Source organism: Chenopodium album, chromosome 1, assembly GCF_948465745.1.
Source record: "Chenopodium album chromosome 1, dcCheAlbu1.1, whole genome shotgun sequence".
In the NCBI taxonomy this organism is placed as follows: domain Eukaryota; kingdom Viridiplantae; phylum Streptophyta; class Magnoliopsida; order Caryophyllales; family Amaranthaceae; genus Chenopodium; species Chenopodium album.
The window spans coordinates 6,886,119-6,902,854 of record NC_137834.1 but is presented as its reverse complement, the minus strand read 5'-3'; the positions used below and the strand labels follow the sequence as shown (position 1 = coordinate 6,902,854).

Genomic DNA, 16,736 nt, shown 5'->3' with positions numbered 1-16,736 from the left:
CTTTCATCAACTTGAAGCTTCATCTCATGCAAAATTATGAAGCCTGATACACTGTTTTCTCCATTGATATGAAGTTAAGACGTTTTAATCAACTCTTGGCAATAGATGCAGCATCAGTTGAAGTTTTAAGATGAAAAGCCGTTTGAAACTAAGCGTACGACAAGCGTAGTACTAGACTCGAGCAAATTTTTTTTAAAAAAATTCATCATTTATATTCTCCTTATATAGTAGCTAATTTTCATTATACATGCTTTCATCAAGGTGAAATGAATTACTTGCATGCACCATGATGTATCTAGGAATAATAGGTACTCCTAAAATATTATGAGATGAACTTACACAAGATGCCAAAGGCAGAGTAATGAGAAAATGTGTTTTGCCAGATACGGAGTAGATAAAACTCGCTACTCCTTGGGCGTTGGTACTAAATTTTATCAACCAATAAACCAAGATTCAAAAATATAGATGAACTAGGAAATTTCTCATTAAAAAATGTGTCATTACATGTATAAATCAAAATTTACACAACCTAACATCCACCAAGTCATTACTCAGTAAAAAACCAGCACTTCAGAACATAAGAGGACTGTCTAATTTACAGGAGACTCGACCAATTGACAAACTGCATACGACTGAAAAAGAGGGCATTCATATCCTCCTTCTATTATCTACTCGCATTTTCTTTGAAGCCTGGCCAGATTGCATATTTGAAGAAGTTGATTCTATCTGAAAGAAGGGCATAGGAAGATTAGACAACCAGCTCTTGGGGGAAATTTAGCAAGACAAATTAGAGTTGCAGAATACTCTCACCTTATCGAGCTTCTCTCTCACCCTTCTAACTGTTTCATTCATTGACTGGGATGGGAAATAATCCTAACAGTGATACAAAATATACATCCAAGGTTATACATTTATTAATCAAGAAAAAAGATCATCTCAATAATTTCTAATACTACAATAAATGAACAAATGAAGTAGTCACAATGAAATACAAGTAATAATGTGAGGAAGATGACACGAAGAAAAAAAAACGAAGGTAAAATCCATTAGATCTCAGGTTTTATTTAGAAGGGGGTGTTGGAGTCAAAGAAGATTATTAGTAACAAAATGAAAGCAGTTCATCACGTCAAATATTTTGCCAAATCAGCACAAGGGTATAATGCAAACACTAGAGCAAAAGGTACAAGAAGTGGAAATGAATATCACTAGTCTAGCTTCAATTTATTCTCATATGTTCACAACATAAAAAGAATATTGTTAGTGTAGATAAATTACCTGATCAGAGGATACCCTGGTGATTAATGAAGGATCTACCTTAGAAAGTTGATCCATTTCTTTGGGGTAACTACATGAAATTAGATTGAAATAAACTCCAATGACCTCTCGAAATTGCTCAATGGAATACATAGCTAAGTAAAACAGCATACCATCCTTGCTTTATGTCCAATTGTTGAGATACTTGTGAGGGAGATCCGTGTAACAAGGGAGGGTTACTAACACCTATACTTTGCATTTCATGACCTCTAGATCTTCCTGCTGCAATTATACCAAATAATATAGATTTCAAATTTAATAGATAAAAACGAAATGAAAAAAAAAAAAAGAAAAAAAAAAAACCTCAAAATACTTTGGGACTTATTAAGTTAATTCTAAGATAAGTGATAACTTACACTTCAATCGTCCTAGAACCTCCTTTCTCCTGCCTTCCAACTTCTCTTTTGTGTCAGACAGAGTCTCGTACTCAGTAGCATATGACACCTGCAGCCGATTTCCAAGGAAAACAGACTCATCTAGTTTTCTTTTTGCAAACCTAAACAATGTAGCAAGCAACCGTGATTACTAACTTCATTCCTTCATCAATTGTGGTACGGAGTATAGAATATTATATTGTGAACAATTTAGTATCTTCATGCACAAAGTTTAATATTCGATATTCCCTTAGTTCAATCAAATAATCGCAAATTTTGCCCACCCAAATTGCTATTTTAAAGCTTGGAACACAAATACAAGCCAACTTACCTGGCATTGCTGATCATGTGAAATTTGATCCAGTAGACATCGGTAAATGCCTCACACTCTTCCGCATCCATAGGTTTACAACTGCATTGCATATATTTAGAATTTAGGTAATTGGCTAATAGCTTACCAAACAACTAGGCCAAGTCTCTCCACTTAATAAGGTTGGCTATAAGGACACTGGACGCTACATACCAAAATAGCATCTGAAATCCAGACATAAAAGATCCAATCAAGTTCCAAGTTGTATACTGGGTGTTGATCATAAACGATACGAGTGACAGATATTAGAGCTACAGTAATATCTAGGTGCACGCAGAAAACCCTTCAAACCCCATTGTATTGACATACTAGACAAAGTTCTAGTCCAAAGAAGAACAGCAACGACAAAGCAGCTGAATATTCATCTCGGGGGGGGGGGGGGGGGGGGGTTGTGCTAATTTCACATATATTTCAACTTCCACCAAGGCACCAAAGCTAGTCCTTGTGGAAGTCAATGTTTTATAGCCAAGCATGTTGCTTCATCCTCGTTCTATTTCTTATGTAGAAATGGAGCTGGTAACTTCAATGACTCAAAGGCATCAGTAAAACCCTTCAAAGTAGACTTTTCTAAGACCCAAATACAAATGGTATAAGTTCAAAGTCACCCAAAGAACTCTTAATACCTAAAACAGGCTCTTTCAATAACATACTTACGCAGGTAAAATACTACAAGTAATAATCTATAATTATCCCTAATATATAATGACCGTAGCTGTAAGTCTTCCTAGAATTCTACTCCCTAATCTCACCAAGTAATTACCTCAATGATCGATAACAAAAGCAAGTACGAGCCTATTCCACTAATCTCATGAACTAAAAAAAACCATAGGAGCCAACTATGCTATCATTTGACATCAACTTTTTTTTCAAATCCAAAACACCCATATTTAAATGTTTGACCCTTGGAGATACAATTCACACACTTCAACAACAACAACAACAGCAAAAACAAAGCCTTAATTCCCAAAACTCCACCTGTGAGTGCCACTTTGTGGTATGCACTGCCGGTGAGTGTCACTTCGTGGCATTCACCGCCGTTCTCAAGTCCGGATAAAGGAGGAGAGATGCGGTAGGTCTGTGGCAGCCAGCGTAAAACTTAAGTCATTTCTTATGGATAATCACAGCCGGAGTCAAGCCCCGGTAAAGTAGGCATTGTCAAAGTTTCATAGAATTCAAGTGCCATACATTTCAATTACACAACCACTAGTCCACTAGTATTCATTACAAGCTAATTAATCACATTTCACATTGAAAATTAGTAACAAGGAAACTAATCAAACTCACAATGTCAACATTTTTTAAAAAAAAACACCATTATGATAAAAATAAAAGGAAGCATACTCTTCAACTTCTCCATATGTTGCAAAAAGTTGTTTAAGTTCATCACCACACCCCAGTGCTGGTACATTCCTCACAATCAAGTACCTTTAGCAATTGGGTAATTCCAACATTAATAGATATCAAAATAAGAGGAAAAATTCTTCAAATTTCAAAATTAAATTGCAACATTAATTAATTAACTAAAAAAAACAAACTTTGATTCATCACAGACGGTATATACACGAACAGCAGGAGGTTCATCTTTGTATCGTGGCATAAATCCCCTTTCTTGCTCCCTGAAAAAAAACCCAGAAAATCCAATCAATAAATAAGAACTAAAAGTACAGAAATTAAGCTTTTTATTGATTATAAACAGGATTATTGATTTGAAGAAAAACAGAAAGAGGGTTAAAAAAAATTATTTGAGTGAACATACTTTGAATTGCAAAAAGGAGCTAATTTAGTGTGAAAAGTCTGACGAAACAACGGATAAACCTAATTCAACAATTTAATGGCGTAGGAATACAATGAACTGAAGCTTCTTACAAATGAAGAATCTTCAATGGTGACTTGTGAGTTTTTTTCTGCTTTGCTATGAACCAAAAAAATGATTTTGGGACTTTTTCTATGTTTGTATGTGCGACGTCGTTTTATTCCTTTAAGATTAAGATTAAGTATTATTTTTTTTTGTGGAAAGCTAAACGTCGCCCTCGAATATCTAACTAACGCCCGCAAAATAAATTAAAATTACATTCTTACCCTTTTTATATAAAAAAAAAATAACCCTAAAACAAAATTACCTCCCTCCCCCAACCAAACCCTCATTCCTTACTCACTCTCATTCTCTCTCTAAACAAACCACCACCACCACATCCACCTCCACCACCACAACATCCACCGCCGCCACCACTATCACCGCAGATAAAAGCGCCGGAGCAGTGGTTGAGCGCCGATCTACACCGTGATAATGCCGCGGAAGGACAAAGGCAAGTCAATCGCCGGCGGAGAAGAGGTTTGTGTTTTTTTTTTTTTTTTTTTTTTTTTTTCTGAAATCCAGGCAAACGCCTGATTTTTTCGCACAACCATGGCTGAAACGCCTAGTTCGTGCGTACAGCCGTGTGGTTGTACGAAAAATCTGGGCGGTTGAGGTGAAACGCCCAGTTTTTTCGTACAACCACACGGTTGTACGCACGAACCAGGCGTTTCAGCCATGGCTGTTCGAAAAAACTGGGCGTTTGCCTGGGTTTTTTTTTTTTTTTTAAATTCGTTTTTTTTTTTTTTTTTTTTTGGTATTGGGTTTTAATTGCTTGGCTTTGAATTTGTAAATTCGTTGTTGTTATTATTATTAAATTCGTTGTTGTAAATTCGTTGTTGTTGTTTGGAAATTGGAAATTAAATCATCAACTAAAGTTCAAGATTTTTGGGTTTTAATCAACTAAAGTGAAGGACTTCAATTGCTTGGTTTTTAGTTGTTGATTTTGGGATTTGTTAGTGTAGATTTAATTTTTGTAATGCTTTAATTTTAATTCAATCATAAATGGTTTTAGCATCTCGTGTAACAAAGTAGTGAGATATCTATGCTTTGTGCTCATATATTCACACCCTATACATTTTAATATGACTTTACAATCGGATTATAAATATGTAGTAGTTAGTTGTATTGTGTTTGAGAAATGACGTTGTTGGCAATATTTGTACTCTGTATATAATGGATTTTCTTTAAGTGCTGTTGGATTGATTAAGAGTATTATTGTTTTAGATATTAGCCTCGTAGATGTTCCAACCATTACTATCTATCTCGATGCCCGTATAGAATTTCTTGGAAGTTTTTTTTGAGAATTTTCGTGATGTTTAGTTTGAAGTTTTGTTGATATTTTGGGTTGTTTGTGTTGATATATAGTTGATGAGGATTAAATATGATTTCGAATTCATCTATATGAAAATACTTGTTGAGCATTCTTGATTCTTTTTCATTTTTCAGATTTTCATACTATAAGCAATGGTTATTGGCTGATTTTTATATTCCTATACTTGTTGATCCTTTTTTTTTATCTACTATAAAGATGTGAGTAGGAAAATGGGTTTTGATTAGATTTTAAATGTTGCTTGCTCCGTTACTTCAAGATTGTCTTGACTTTACCCTACTCCAAAATTGACTAGAAAGATAGCTTTTTTTTACCGATAGAAATTTTAAAATCGGCAATTTGATTAGTCTATGTGCAAGTTCCTTAGATTTCTCGAATTAACGTGAATGTGTAATGATAGTTTGGTTTCGGTCATTATTTCTTATTTCTTATAGTTGATGGTGATACTAGTATTATATCATTACTTTATGTCGGCTAATGCAAGATTAACTAAGGAATAATGTAGAAATATTGTTTGTTGGATTTTGTTATAAATAATTGGATGATATGTGTACTAGTTTATTATTTGGTTAAAAGTTTGAATATTTAGTTGTTAATTATTAGAAATTTGTTGGATTTTGTTATATATAATTGGATGATATGTGTACTAGTTTATTATTTGGTTAAAATTTTGAATATTTAGTTGTTAATTATTAGAAATTTGTTGGATTTTGTTATAATTAATTGGATGATATGTGTACTAGTTTATTATTTGGTTGAAAGTTTGAATATTTAGTTGTTAGTTATTAAAAATATTAGTTGGTCGATTTTGTTAGTATTAATGCCATTTTATTCTAAATTTAGAATGTAGTCGAGGGTTCTGGTCCACGCCATGCTAGATCACGCGGCATTAACGCGTCGGTTAGGAGAGATAGGGGGCCGGGGATTAGTATACGGGAAGGTAGTTCTTTACCGGAGCGCGATAGAGAAGTGGGTAGTTCTGGGACTTATTTGGATGAGCGGGAGGGAGCCGGTCCTAATCCTTTGTTGAGGACTACTAGCTCGGTTTCGGGTTCAGGTTCGAGATACGATGATGATGGACCTGAGGACGATGATGCTGATGCTGATGCTGAGGAGCAGCCGACTGTCGTGACGAGAGGTCCTGATGGGAGATTTACGAGTTCACGACCACCTCGATCTGTAGCGCCTTGGCTTGTTCAGGGGCCGATGGACGGTGGACCCGATGTTGGGACCGTTATTCCTAGTTTTGGGGCCCATGTTGCTCGATATATTTGGGACGGGCATGATCGACGGTTTTTGCGGTGTCATACTAGAGCTAGTGTGTGTAGATTGTTGAGTGAATGGATGGAGGGATTTACGGCAGACACTGCTACGCGGATACGACAGACTGGGTTGTCACACCTGCCGAGCATTATGCACGACCACCTTGATTTTCCGCTGATTTCTGCTTTTGTGGAGAGATGGCAGCCAGATATAAACACCTTCCACCTACCTTTTGGTGAGATGACCATCATGTTGCATGACGTTTACCACATACTTGGTATTCGGGTTGAAGGTGATATGGTTGCCGAGGATCTATCTAGTGACCGGTATAAGACATTTGCAGCTGAGTTGTTACAGTTGACTACAGAGGAGCTACAGGTCAAGACTCAGACTGCCATATATAGGAATGGTGGCATCCATACTGACCAGATTTTTGATAGGTGTCGTACTGTAGAGACTACAGAGGAGGTTCAGGTCATTGGTTACATGTGGGTCCTTTTGGGTAACACGCTCTTTACTGACAAGAGCGGTTGTCGTACCCACCCTTCTTTTCTCACTGAGTTGTTTGTGGAGCATAACCTGGAGAGGTTGACGAGATACTCCTGGGGTTCAGCCACACTAGCGTACTTGTATCGTCAGCTCGGGCATGCCACCCGAAATGGATGTGATTCTATCGCGGGTTGTCTAACTCTTCTCCAGTCTTGGATATATGAGTACTTTCCATGTTTTCGGCCTCACCAGGGTGTGTTGACGCGAGACGTTCCATATGCACGTGCAGGGTTATGGGATGTTGGTATGGCGCGGAAGCATCAACAGCGTCTCGTGTCCTTTCGTACTCGACTTGACCAGCTGGGTGACCATGAGGTATAAATAGATACGTAATACTATTTGTTTTACAATGCTTTAATTTACAGTTGATTTACTCTTGTATTAATTTGTAGGTATGCTGGTTGCCGTACGGAGCTTTTCCTGCATTACAGGTGCCTAGGACTGCGTTTACTGGATGTATTCGATATCGAGGCATCATAGAGCCATATATGCCCGGTCGAGTTGTTCGACAGTTGGGGTTTGTACAGGAGGTTCCCGGTGACATGATTAGGCCTGATGATGCTCATAGACCAGTTAGTGTTAAGTCTTATAGGGTCAGTTTTTCAGCTCAGATGACTACTCGCATGTGGAATGGTTTTGTTCCCGGTGCTGCGTTCAGTCTTCTGCTTGGTGGATATACTAGAGTTCCGCCTGGCGGACATACTTGTGCACCTGACTACCTATCATGGTTTAGGAGAGTTAGTCATCCTATCGTCACTCCTAATGTTGAGGATGATCACGGTCTTCCTGAGAGGACCAACGTTGATTACGTAAGTTTTTTATTACTTGTTTTTTTTTATTTAATTTATTTTTCCTATTATTATTAATATAATTATAATTGTTTATGCAGTGGGTAGGACGATTCATGGTTACAGCACAGCGATCACTTAGTGAGTACCCTACACTATCGAGAGACACCAGAGCAATGTTGGAGCAAGTGATTTCTGATTGGAATGCAATAAATGGACTTGCTGATTAGTTGTAATATTTATTTGTAGCTTGGACTTTATTTTTTTTATTAGATTATGTTTTGGATGTTGACTATGTTTTGGATGTTGTTAGTGGCCATTTAAGTTTTACACATTTGTTGGAAATAATCAAGTTGACATTTATGTTTGAGTTTTTTTTTATTTTTTTTTTATTTTCTAATAGACTGTGTACTTGCTTCACAAAAGAAATGCTTAAAATAAATTAAAAAAATAACCATGTTTATTAATAAAGTTAAAATAAAGTTGAATCAAAATCCACAACAATACTCAACGGTACTCAAGAGTTGATTAATGTCTGCCACAATTGAAGCCTTCTATCGTACCTTCTCTCCCACCCGTTTACACTTGTCTGTCGAGCGTTAAACCACATTGGTGAAATTGGAGGTAGTGGGTGGTCATGTTCCATATGCAACCGAATGAAATGCGATCCACCAACAGTTCCAATCACAAACTCCCCAGAAGGCCTATCTAAAGGTCCACGATTGTTCAACGGCAAAACAGTAGTAGATGGATAGTAGCTCGACGGTCTATTTCCTACTCCATAACAAATCACCACCACATTCCATAATGTGGCAATAGCAAAAAAATCTTGTTGTGCTACCATCCAGTGCTCCTCTCCACACGCATCACCATCCCATCTAATCCGGTCTATCTCCCTTTGCAGTCCTGAACCAACCCCTTGGCCCCATATGTCGTAGTAAATCATGCTGTACAGCCAAGGGTGAGAACCAACCTCATTTGCCATTTGATGCCGAACCAATCGCCACTCCTCCTGAGTTCCGTACAATAAATCTGCTACGCAACGAAATCCGCAGTTCCCATCACCAATTACATCCTTAACACCTACGACGTAAGGCCAAATGATGTTGGGAATAGCGTAGCTGTATCTGCATTGGCGCATGTCGAACCCAGTACCTACAAAATTAAAAACATAATATGACATATAGTTAAATTAAAATTTAGGATGAATAAACATATTATTTAAATTGATGATCACCTGTATTAGATGGGGGCGGTCTACTTCTAGATCGATTCTCTCGCCCACTACGTTCAACATGCTCAAAAAATGAAGGATCCCGCCTATTACGATTCTCGGGTGGTCGTCCCCTTACACGAGGGTTGACTCTAGGCTCCTGAAGGTCATCGTAGTTAGGATCCATCTCACCCTCAATAACTCGTGACATGTGCCTAAGCATCACAGGATCACTGGCAATAACCTGATCAACAAGGGTGCGGAAATGAGCTCGATCCTCATCATTTTCATCAACTATATTAGGAATGTCGACACCATCTCCAATGACAAGGGTCCTCCAAAATGGATGAATATTCTTAGAATACAACCCCTTCCCTGCAGCAATCGAGTCATATATTTGGCACGCACAAGGTAAGCCGTGGGTAGTACGTAGAGCACACCCACAGCGTCGATGAATATCCGTACTCAACCCTCGCATTCTGTTTGTCTCACCGAGAAGAATAGACAGACAATAGTGGGATACCTTTCCGTTCAGCTGATGTAAAGGCTTATGCTTGTACTTCTGACCATGACTTGTTCTACATGCCTCCAATACATTACGAATGGCTATGATCTTGTTCTCAATCGAGCAGTGCACTTGAGCCCAAACCGTGTCCAAAGAGCCTGTTGAACTGTCAATCCAACACTTCAATGCTGAATGCTGGCTCTCAACCCTGCAGTTGTTAACATTGCCAAAGTGTAGTACCTGGTTTGTCCAAAACAATACAAACTTCTCCTTGTGTACGAGCCAAGTGTCCATAACATATTCAATCACTTTCGGCCATCGACTCCACTTGGTTTTCAGCACTGCAAGTTCTCTGTTATATGCCTCTTCAGATGTAGCATTAATCACAAGCCTCCACCTCCCATTTTTGAACTTGGCACCAATCTCCTTTTTTTTTTCAAACATGGAAGTAACCTTCGCCTCAACATCTTTGTTAATATGCCACACACACAACATGTGTCTTGTGTTTGGAAACACGCTCTTCAACGCTGCACAAAGGCCAAGCTCCCTATCTGTTAGTAGTACCGATGGCTCTCTATGATAACCGATCAACAACCTCAAGCACTCAAGCACCCACCGATAACTTTCCTGAGACTCTGACCTCATGAATGCGTATGCAACAAGAAAGTTTTGATTAGTCGGTGTAACCCCAACAATCTCAAAGAATGGCATGCCGTATCGATTCGTCTTGTAAGTGGAATCCATACCTATCACGTACGGGTATGTGCGAAGCAAATTTGTCATGATCGGGTGTGCCATGAAAGCATGTTGCAACACATTGTTGGAATCAGTAAAAACCCAAGTGAGGTATTTGCTCTGTCTGGCCAAATGAAGCACCTGGTGAACTACTTCTCTTCCTTCAAATTGCTCCATTCTTATTTTACTTCTGCAGTTGTAGACATGCCTGATGTTAGGATGGTCTCCGGGAAACTTTTCTACAAGAGTTCTCATGATATGTCGAGGTGGCACCTGTGCCTGAGTCATGTCACGCACTACCTGCTTAGCAGCAATACTAAGACCACTAATTTGTCGATGTCCCTCGGGATAAACAACCAAAGAATGATTGTGAGTTCCGTTCAAGCAACTAAGCTTCCAACCATTTACTACTCTGACATACTCAACCTTGAGTTTGAAGGGACAATTGTTTGCCTTGCTTTTGGTGTCTTTGCGTATCGCGTTCATCATGTCTCTTATCATGCCCTTTTTTCCACGATCACAACTCACATATCGATACGGTCGACCACTCCGATCGGTCTTGTAAGAAGCCTTCACTAACATAAATCTGAGCGGTCGACAAACATTTTGTGCCCATAGAACAGCATCCTCAAAACTCGGAAACACTTCGTTTGTCGAAAAATGTCCACTATAGTCCACACCGTCACCATCCTCGGACTCAGAATCCTATATAAATATTAATAAAAGTTAGAACCAAAGAAGACGACTAATAGTAATAACAACAATAACAATACAACTAATTATAAAAAAAACTTTCAACCATAATAATGACAATAACAATAATAATAACAATAACAATAATAATAATAATAATAACTAATTTTAATAACAATAATAATTTCAAAAGTATAAAATCCAATGACAATCAACCAATGCGTGAAATAAAAAATTAAAAAAAAAAAAAGAAAAATCGAAACCCAGGAAACGCCTAGTATTTTCGAATGACCTAGGCTAAAACGCCTAGTTTTTTCGAAACATCCTAGGATATTCGAAAAAACTAGGCGTTTCAGCCTAGGTCATTCGAAAATCCTAGGCGTTTTCTGGGTTTCGATTTTTTTTAAAAAATTAACGCAACGTACCGATTCTGATCGGTTCGACGAGCCTTCGGCAAGCGTCAAAGGTTGTGTTTCTGGTATTTCGTTGTTGTCCATAAGATCTAACGAAATTGATTTTGCAAAATTTATAAAATTTGTTTGATTTCACGGTGGTTGGGGTGGTTGTCCGATGAAGGTCGGTGGCCGTTCACCACTAGAGAGAGCGGTAAAAAATTTTGTGTCCAGTAAAAGTATGAAATTAAGGTAAAATTAATTATTTTTATAATCGTTATAATAAGGTTAAATACGTAATTTAATTTCATTTTGCGGGCGTTAGTTAGAAAATCGAGGGCGATATTTAAAAACCCCCTTTTTTTTTTTATAAATTTTTCTTTTTTTTTTTTTAATTTATGAAATACTAGTATTTGTTAAAGCAACTAAACTGGTTGGAGCTGAACTGAACTAAACTAAACTGAAATGAATATTTTATGAGAGAGGAAAATTAGGAGCTGAGCTGAATTGAACTGAAATGATTGGAGCGGAGCTGAACTGAAATTAAGTAAATGTGAATAGGCCCTTAACCAAAGTTAAAAGGCAACCCCTTAAAAGTTTATATTGACATTTGACACAAACAAATAATGCAATAGTCAATCCCATTTATAAATGGAAAATTTGATTTCAATAATCCAAACTTTGCGTGGTCCTATTTTATTAATCCGACCTTTTGATTATTGCACAATAATCCAAGTTTTGGGGGGTGTTCTATTCTATTAGGCCAAGGTGACCTGCAACTTGTTATTCAGGTAATTTTATTTTTTCACTTCCCAGTCACCTCCTTGCCGCCCTCCCCCAACCACCTCCTTGTTGCCCTTCTCCCCAGCCACAACCACCCTACCCCTTAACCAGTCACCACCGTAACCCATCCCATCCTAGGGTGTAACCCATCCCAGGGTTGGGTTTCAACGAATGTGGAGGTGTGGAATTCCATGATGTCGTGTTTTGAAGGAGGCAGAGGTGGTGCCTGGTTGGGTAGGATTCCTTGCTACTGGAGGTGGAGGGATGGTGGGCGGATGACTGGAGAAAATTGAAGTCATTTATGGAGCTAAGGTATGGATAGGGAAGAAGAAGACGAAGATGAAATGAAAAAAAAGGTTTTTTTTTTAATTTTAAATTAAAATATTTTTGGACAAATGAAGCAGCGACACATGGCAAGTGACCAATTGTTGTAGGTTAAGTAACCTGCTTGACCTAATAGAATAGAACACCCCCTAAAGCTTGAATTATTGTGGAATAATCAAAAGGTCGGATTAATAAAATAAGACAGTGCAAAGGTTAATTGGATTATTAGAATCAAATTTTCCTTTATAAATTGGAAGAATTTTTTATGTTGACGCAAACGAAAAATGCAATAGCCAATCCGAATCCTTAGGCCTTAGTTACTCACATTTATACATTGGAGTAGATATGATCTAAGGTGCTCTTTTGGTTAATTGTGGAGATTACCTTTCGCATTTTTCTCAATGATTATCTAGTTGAATAAATATGGTAATCTTCCCTCCCTCTTTCTAATTACTCTTCACTTTTTGGTTAGACAACTAATTATTGTCCCAAACGATGCCTCGGATTTGGACCAATTAAACGTGAAATGTGTCACACTACCTTCTAAAAATATTAGCTTCAATGTAAGAGATAAGAATAATTGAAACTTTTTACGATATTCATATCTATAACTATTAAAAGTGAGAACTTGGCAAGTTGGAAACTCCTTAGTAATAGTGTGATGACAATTTTGCCCCTCAAAAAGTACAATTACTATTTTGCCCTTATTAAGCTAGCTGGTGATCTGTTTGCTCCTTTTCTTTTGCTTTTTTGCTTTTTGGTGATATGTTCCCCACCCTTTCTCTCTGCCAAAATGCTTAGCTGGTGTTTTGTTACCTGTTACTTTTCCTCTCTCTCCTCAGTCTTTACCTCGGATTCTCAGTCTTTACCTCAGATTTCAATCTCTTTCCTCAAGGTGATTTCTTTGATTTTCTCTTAATTAACGAATTGTAATTCTTGTAAAATTTTGATCTGTTTCAATAATTTTTGCTTTTGATTTTCTGCTCGATTTTGCTTTTGTTAAATTCGTTGTTTCTTCCAATTTTCATTTTTGATTTTCATGTTTGAATATTGATTTCGCTGAATTGTAGCTACGTGACTTTCTTATCTTTTTTCTCCATTGAAGCAGCTTTCGAGCCTTTTCCGTTCCTCCATTAAAGCAAATTCTGAGCTTTCCCCTTCACTGAAGCAACTTACAAGGTCTATTAAAAAAAAAAAAAAAAAAACAGCTTACAAGGTAATGTGATTTTGATTTTCAATCATCAATTTTCCATTTTAAAATCGGATTTACTCTTTGTGAATTATTATCAGATTTACTTCGATCTAATTTTGAGAAAAAAATGGAAACCAATTTTATTAATTTTTGTGGGTTGAATATTTTAGGGTTCAATCTGATCGAAAATAAATGTCGAGATCTCTTGATCGATTTGCTCACTTGCATTCTGGGTATGTCAAATTCTGATTTTATATACTCCATTGAAGCATACTCTCAGTTTCCCAAGCGGCTAATGTTCTTTCTCCTCCATTGAAGCAAATTCAGAGGTGATTTTAATTGCGGTTTTTGGCCTTTCTCTCCTCCAGTGAAACAAATTCAGAGGTAATATTTTCTTTTTTTTGTAATTAATCATCGAATATCAATTTTTAAATTTAGGTTTGGATTGTTTCAAATTGATTCTAAATTTTGTTGATTTTATTTTTATTGGATTTGGAGCTGGTTATGTTGGTTGGATCGGGAATTTGATCTTGAAATTATTGGGTTTTATGTTTTCGGGTTTGATGATTTGAGAGTTTTTGGTGAAATGTGGCTTTTGATTTTCGCATTTTCTTTTGATTGATTGGTTTATACTCGGTTATTTGGGTTATACTGTTGAATTATGTATAGTCAATTTGGGGTTTTCGCTTCTGTTTTCATTGTTTAAAATTGATTCTAATTGATTGAATTTGGAGCTGGTTAAATTGTTTGGATCGGAATTTGATCTTGAGATTATTAGTTTTTATGTTTTAGGATCTGATGTTTTGGAAGTTTCCGATGAAAATGTGGTTTTTGATCTTTTCGTTTGCATATGAATGATTTACTCTCGATTTTTTTGGGTTATAATGTTGAATTCTGTGTTTTTATTGTTTGTTTTTAGTTGAAATTGGAGAGCTTTGAATTTGGTAATTGGCTTGAGTTTTGTTTTTATGGACAGATTTCTGGGCAATATAAGGCAGCTGCAAATATGTCCTCTACATCCATGCACCCATGCTAATTCACCCCTCAAGTTCAGGAAACCTAAACCTTTTAGCAGTACAGAAGACCCTTATCACTCTCGGTCTTTTGAGGAAGGCCATCTCCATCTCTCTTGAGTTGAGGAAGCCTACAAATAACTTTTCGACATTACTCGCATTGGAGCGGCGTCTGGGTTTTCACTGCTCCATTGAAGTAGCTTCTAAGGTAAGTACAAATTATGTAAAAAATTATACTATGTATATGTGGTTGATTCTTGTCAACTACATTCTTCTGTTTGGTCTCACTTGCAATCTATGTTGTAATTCCTTTTTAACTTATTATATTTTTTTTGAATAGTTTTTAACTTATAATTTAGTATTGCCTTATTAATAGGTAGTGGTGCTTGGAGGTGGCTCATTTGGTACAGTTATGGCCGCTCATGTTGCAAATAGAAAAGCATAAATGGAAGTCAGTATGCTCATGCGTGATCCTCATGTTTGTCAATCTTTTAATCAAAACCATCTCAATTGGTAAAGCCTTGGCTTGATTCGCTCAAAGACTTGGCTCTCCACGGGAGTATTTTGTATTTAACCTTTTCATGGTTTCATTGCAGTAAATACTTTCCAAATCATAAGCTACCAGAAAATCTTATTGCCACAACTGATGCCAAATCTGCTCTACAAGGTGCTGATTTCTGCCTTCATGCTGTGCCAGTGCAGGTTTCTAATCTTATATCCATTAGTTTGTTATTTCTTAGTAAACTTGTATGCCGCGTGCAGTTGTGTTTGATTGAAGAGTGAGAATGCATGGTTTTATTTCTGCTCTGCACATGTGGCCTAATCGGCTTTTGTGTTTTAATCATACAAGTTCCAATACGGGAAACTAGGAAAGCATTAATGAAATATAAATCAGCCACCAAAATCATTTATGATTCTGATGCTTGACTTAGTAGTATTGAGCCTTAGTTATTTATTTATTATCCTCGAGGGTGTGGTGTTGGGTGAAGAGCAAGTTTTGTGTATATTGCCTCTCATGGAAATAATTCAGTGAGAATTAGTAAAGGTTTCAGCAGTACCATGCTCATAAAATCATCTAAAAAACCGATCATCCTAAATTGTACTCCCTTCGTTCAGAACTAATACACATACTATTTTAGATTTTTGAGTTGTCCGTTATATATAGTAAAAATTTTGTGTTTTTAGTAATGGTTTATGCCACTACTTCAATTTAAGCGACAGAAAAATTAGACTCAACAACACAATACTTATATTGGGTCCTTTTGTAAAATGATGATCATAATATTGAGGGGTTGGGAGTCTTGGGACAACATGACATCTTGTTCATTGCTTGCAACGCTTCTCATTTGAACTTGCCAGAATGCCAGCGAGTCTCTCGAATTGGTTTTGAAAACATTTAAACCTGTCTCCTCTCTTTCCATCATCTATGGATTGTGCACCAAAAATAGCAACAATAATGATCTACTTGGGCTTGTTTTAGTGATTGCAGTTTATCTTCATTGTCAGTTGTCTGTAATTACTGAGTTTATTGCAGGTCGAGGAAGTATGAAGCCCGTGAGCTGAATTTTTTTGTTGAAGCCTATTTTCTTCCTGGGGCGAAAGATCTTTGTGATTCCATTGTAGTTCTGCTCCTTGCTCCAGAATTTTTACTCGTAAGTGCAGTGAACATATTGATACAGTTACCAGCTTAATTAGAGAGAAACTCAGGAACCTACGGCGATGTATACATCAAATTTAAAGTAGAAGACATTGTAGAGTTTTATAGTGTTGAACTATCCAATTGTATACTCCATTTATGTATCATTTAAATAAGAGATTCTTAAATAATAGTTGCAATGCAATGATCAATCTTTTGGATTAGTTTACTGCAAACTGGTTAGTATGTGTTTTTTTCCTGATTATTATTACTGTACTATTGTGATCAATTTAATGCTCTTTTTTACTACAAAAAGCTCCTAACCAAACACCCCCTTAAAATTAAATTATTCGTCAGTTTTCATTGCCGATAAAGGTTTATATTCTATGATAGCAAACTTAAGTGTA

The 16,736-nt window shown here is 36.9% G+C and overlaps 3 protein-coding genes and 1 long non-coding RNA gene across 5 annotated transcripts; 2 read left to right on the top strand and 2 right to left on the bottom strand.

Moving 5' to 3' along the window:
- Window positions 1-418: 418 nt before the first annotated feature.
- LOC145641723 (uncharacterized) lies at window positions 419-4,038 on the bottom strand. 2 transcript variants are annotated; one of them, XM_081692759.1, is made up of 9 exons: window positions 3,815-4,038; window positions 3,611-3,674; window positions 3,400-3,483; window positions 2,020-2,100; window positions 1,671-1,810; window positions 1,428-1,536; window positions 1,276-1,345; window positions 811-873; window positions 419-726 (listed from the first exon to the last, which is right to left on the bottom strand). In XM_081692759.1, exons 2-9 carry the CDS (start codon window positions 3,637-3,639, stop codon window positions 649-651), a joined length of 654 nt encoding a protein of 217 aa, XP_081548885.1. In that variant the 5' UTR covers window positions 3,640-3,674; window positions 3,815-4,038; the 3' UTR covers window positions 419-648. The 2 variants fall into 2 exon arrangements, with proteins under 2 accessions (XP_081548885.1, XP_081548808.1); XM_081692682.1 differs by having other exon boundaries at window positions 3,594-3,674; window positions 3,815-4,037.
- Window positions 4,039-7,286: 3,248 nt separating this feature from the next.
- Window positions 7,287-8,432, top strand: LOC145641653 (uncharacterized). The gene is made up of 2 exons (XM_081692574.1): window positions 7,287-7,864; window positions 7,945-8,432. Exons 1-2 carry the CDS (start codon window positions 7,544-7,546, stop codon window positions 8,071-8,073), a joined length of 450 nt encoding a protein of 149 aa, XP_081548700.1. The 5' UTR covers window positions 7,287-7,543; the 3' UTR covers window positions 8,074-8,432.
- Window positions 8,361-12,881, bottom strand: LOC145627599 (PKS-NRPS hybrid synthetase cheA-like). Its single transcript, XM_081679967.1, has 3 exons — window positions 12,873-12,881; window positions 9,081-11,001; window positions 8,361-8,998 (listed from the first exon to the last, which is right to left on the bottom strand). Exons 1-3 carry the CDS (start codon window positions 12,879-12,881, stop codon window positions 8,361-8,363), a joined length of 2,568 nt encoding a protein of 855 aa, XP_081536093.1.
- Window positions 12,882-13,590: 709 nt separating this feature from the next.
- LOC145641600 (uncharacterized) lies at window positions 13,591-14,895 on the top strand. The gene is made up of 4 exons (XR_014115483.1): window positions 13,591-13,704; window positions 13,851-13,913; window positions 13,999-14,064; window positions 14,657-14,895. It is a non-coding gene; the product is annotated as an uncharacterized LOC145641600 (long non-coding RNA).
- Window positions 14,896-16,736: the final 1,841 nt, after the last annotated feature.